General features: G+C 53.0%; 1 protein-coding gene across 1 annotated transcript in view; it reads right to left on the reverse strand.

Moving 5' to 3' along the window:
- Positions 1 to 774: 774 nt before the first annotated feature.
- Positions 775 to 2,282, reverse strand: part of DOK6 (docking protein 6) — a 201,267-nt gene continuing 199,759 nt past the window's right edge. The window contains exon 10 of the mRNA XM_011366043.2: positions 775 to 1,125. Coding sequence (XP_011364345.1) covers positions 986 to 1,125 — 140 coding nt within the window. The 3' untranslated portion in view covers positions 775 to 985. The remainder of the gene's footprint in view (positions 1,126 to 2,282) is intronic.

Raw genomic sequence — 2,282 nt, forward strand, 5'->3', positions numbered from 1 at the left:
GATGGCCGAGGGGAGCAACATCGTGAACCACAAGGGGACGCTAACCTGAAGGACAGCGCGGTGCCGTGACACGTGGGACAGCTGGATGCCATTCTTCTGCTCCAAGGCGTGCCCCTCCTCACACTTGTCATTGGCGCACACTGACTCTATAAATACTTTTGCTAATAAGAAGCTTTTTGTTTTTTTTTGTACAGCACTATTTAAAAAATGGCTATTCAACATAACGATCTTAGTTTTAATGCACCAAATTACAGGGTTTTTTTTTTTTGACAATTTAAGTGAGCACATCTTGTCACCCTCAGCACACATTTGATATATACTTGTAAAGTGTAGATGGATATAGCAATATCCACATTTGTCTACAGGTGCGCGCACGCGCGTACGCACGCGCGCACACACACGCACACACACGCACACACAGTAGGGCTACAAGGCCCTGCTTGGTAGTGTGGTCTAAATGTCTTGTTCCCTTAATGGTCACTGGGCTTATTTATATGGAGAGTTATAATGCCATTTGTGGAGCTTACTAGATTTGTTCCTGTCAAGACCTTCCAAGCCCCACGGCTTGCGGTGGGTCACCTTTATGTCAGAGGACCAACCCCGTCATCAGACAGAGCCAGGAGGACAGGGGGTAGTCCCTTCACTCAGGTACAACGCACGTGGGCAGCTCTCATGGGGCCCAGGCTGCTGCTCCCGTCAGACCCAGAGAATTTTACTTAAAGGACTGTTCATACGATTTGGATTCTATTTTTGTAAAACATAGATTTACCCCACCCCACCCCCTCAAGAAATTCAATAAATAAAGGACTTAGCCACGGAACCAAGGAGGCAGAACTCCAGCTTTTACCCTTCCGCTGGCACCGGGGCCACAGCGGACCCATTTCGACTTTGGCTGCAGTTGGTCCTCCGGGCGGCGGAGGGCGCAAGGCCTCCCGCGCAGGTCCGGGTCGCACGGTGTCTCTGCTCGGCCGCGGCTGCCTGCGTGTCACTGGATGAGGCTGGAGCTGTAGCTGAAGCCGTAGCTGCCCGAGCGCGACAGCGACTGCGGCGTCTCCGCGCTCTGCTCCGCGGCGTAGCTGGGGAAGGTCTGCGCGCGCGACATCTTCGACGCACCAAACCCGTGGCCTGGAGGGAGAGAAAGGAAGCAGAGCTGTGGGCCCGGGAAGGGTTCGGAAAAGCAAAAGGACACATCGAAACGGACAGCGCAGAAGCCAGCCCTCGTGTCCTCCGCAGCGAGCTCCAGGGACGCAGGGGACAATCGGAAAGCTCGGCGCCTTCGTTCCTGGATGAGTTAGTGAAAAGGGTCACCTTCGGGGCCCGCCAGTTTCCTGGCAGAAACTCCGGATGCCAGAGAGCCAGGTACATTTCCTCAGGATCTCAAGCTTCTACGATCCTTCGACTTTTGAAACAGAAGCAGACAGGCTTTTCCCAAAAGAAGCTGTTTTGCATGGAGAGCCCGTAAGCCTCTTTCTTTGCTTTAATACTCACTTTCGGCCTACAGAAGCAAGGCACGCACTTTTTAAAACCCTTTTTGAGTAGGCGAGCTACACTTTATCCTAACCGGTAACCACCACTGATCAGGAAAAGCGTTGGGTGACAGCTCTGGCTCCCAGCGGGGTTGTAACTGCACCCACATCGTGACACACTTGATGGAAATGATAAGCCTTTCTGCCTACCCAGATAGCCTAAAAGTTCAATCTTACAGAAGATATATTTTGAGACAAATCCATCTATGCTTTTTGTAGTTCACGTGCACCCCTGGAGGTGAGAAGTTGGCCACACACACACACACACACACACACACACACACACACAAAGTGATTACTGGAACACTTGTCAGCATGCCAAAAATGGAGGGAGACAGTGCGCATTCTCAGGCCTCGGACGAACTTGCTCCCCATCCTTCTTGTTGAGCAGTGACGAGTAATTCTTCGGAGCCGAGAATGATGATAACCTAACGGACAAGCTTAGCAGGGAGAGAGGACGGACTGACCCAGTGTGCTCTGCCCTTAGAGCGAGCATCAAACCCAAAGGCGGAGCCGCGCTGAGTCGGGTCTGCGTTTCATCTGGGCTCTGTGGCGAGGGCGCCAGGGAAGGCCACCTGTTACTCAGAAGCACCCAACATCCCGTCAGGTCCTCGCGCGGTGCCGCCCTTGGCAAGGGCACGCGCTCGAAGCCGTTTCCTTGTCAGCTGTGTGTGGCGACTCGGAACGTATCCTGGCAGAGCCCGAAACTTGGGATCCAGGGAGAAAATGCAAATGAAGTGGGTGAGCAAAAGCTAA

The sequence above is a fragment of the Pteropus vampyrus genome, unplaced genomic scaffold (assembly GCF_000151845.1).
Source record: "Pteropus vampyrus isolate Shadow unplaced genomic scaffold, Pvam_2.0 Scaffold119, whole genome shotgun sequence".
In the NCBI taxonomy this organism is placed as follows: domain Eukaryota; kingdom Metazoa; phylum Chordata; class Mammalia; order Chiroptera; family Pteropodidae; genus Pteropus; species Pteropus vampyrus.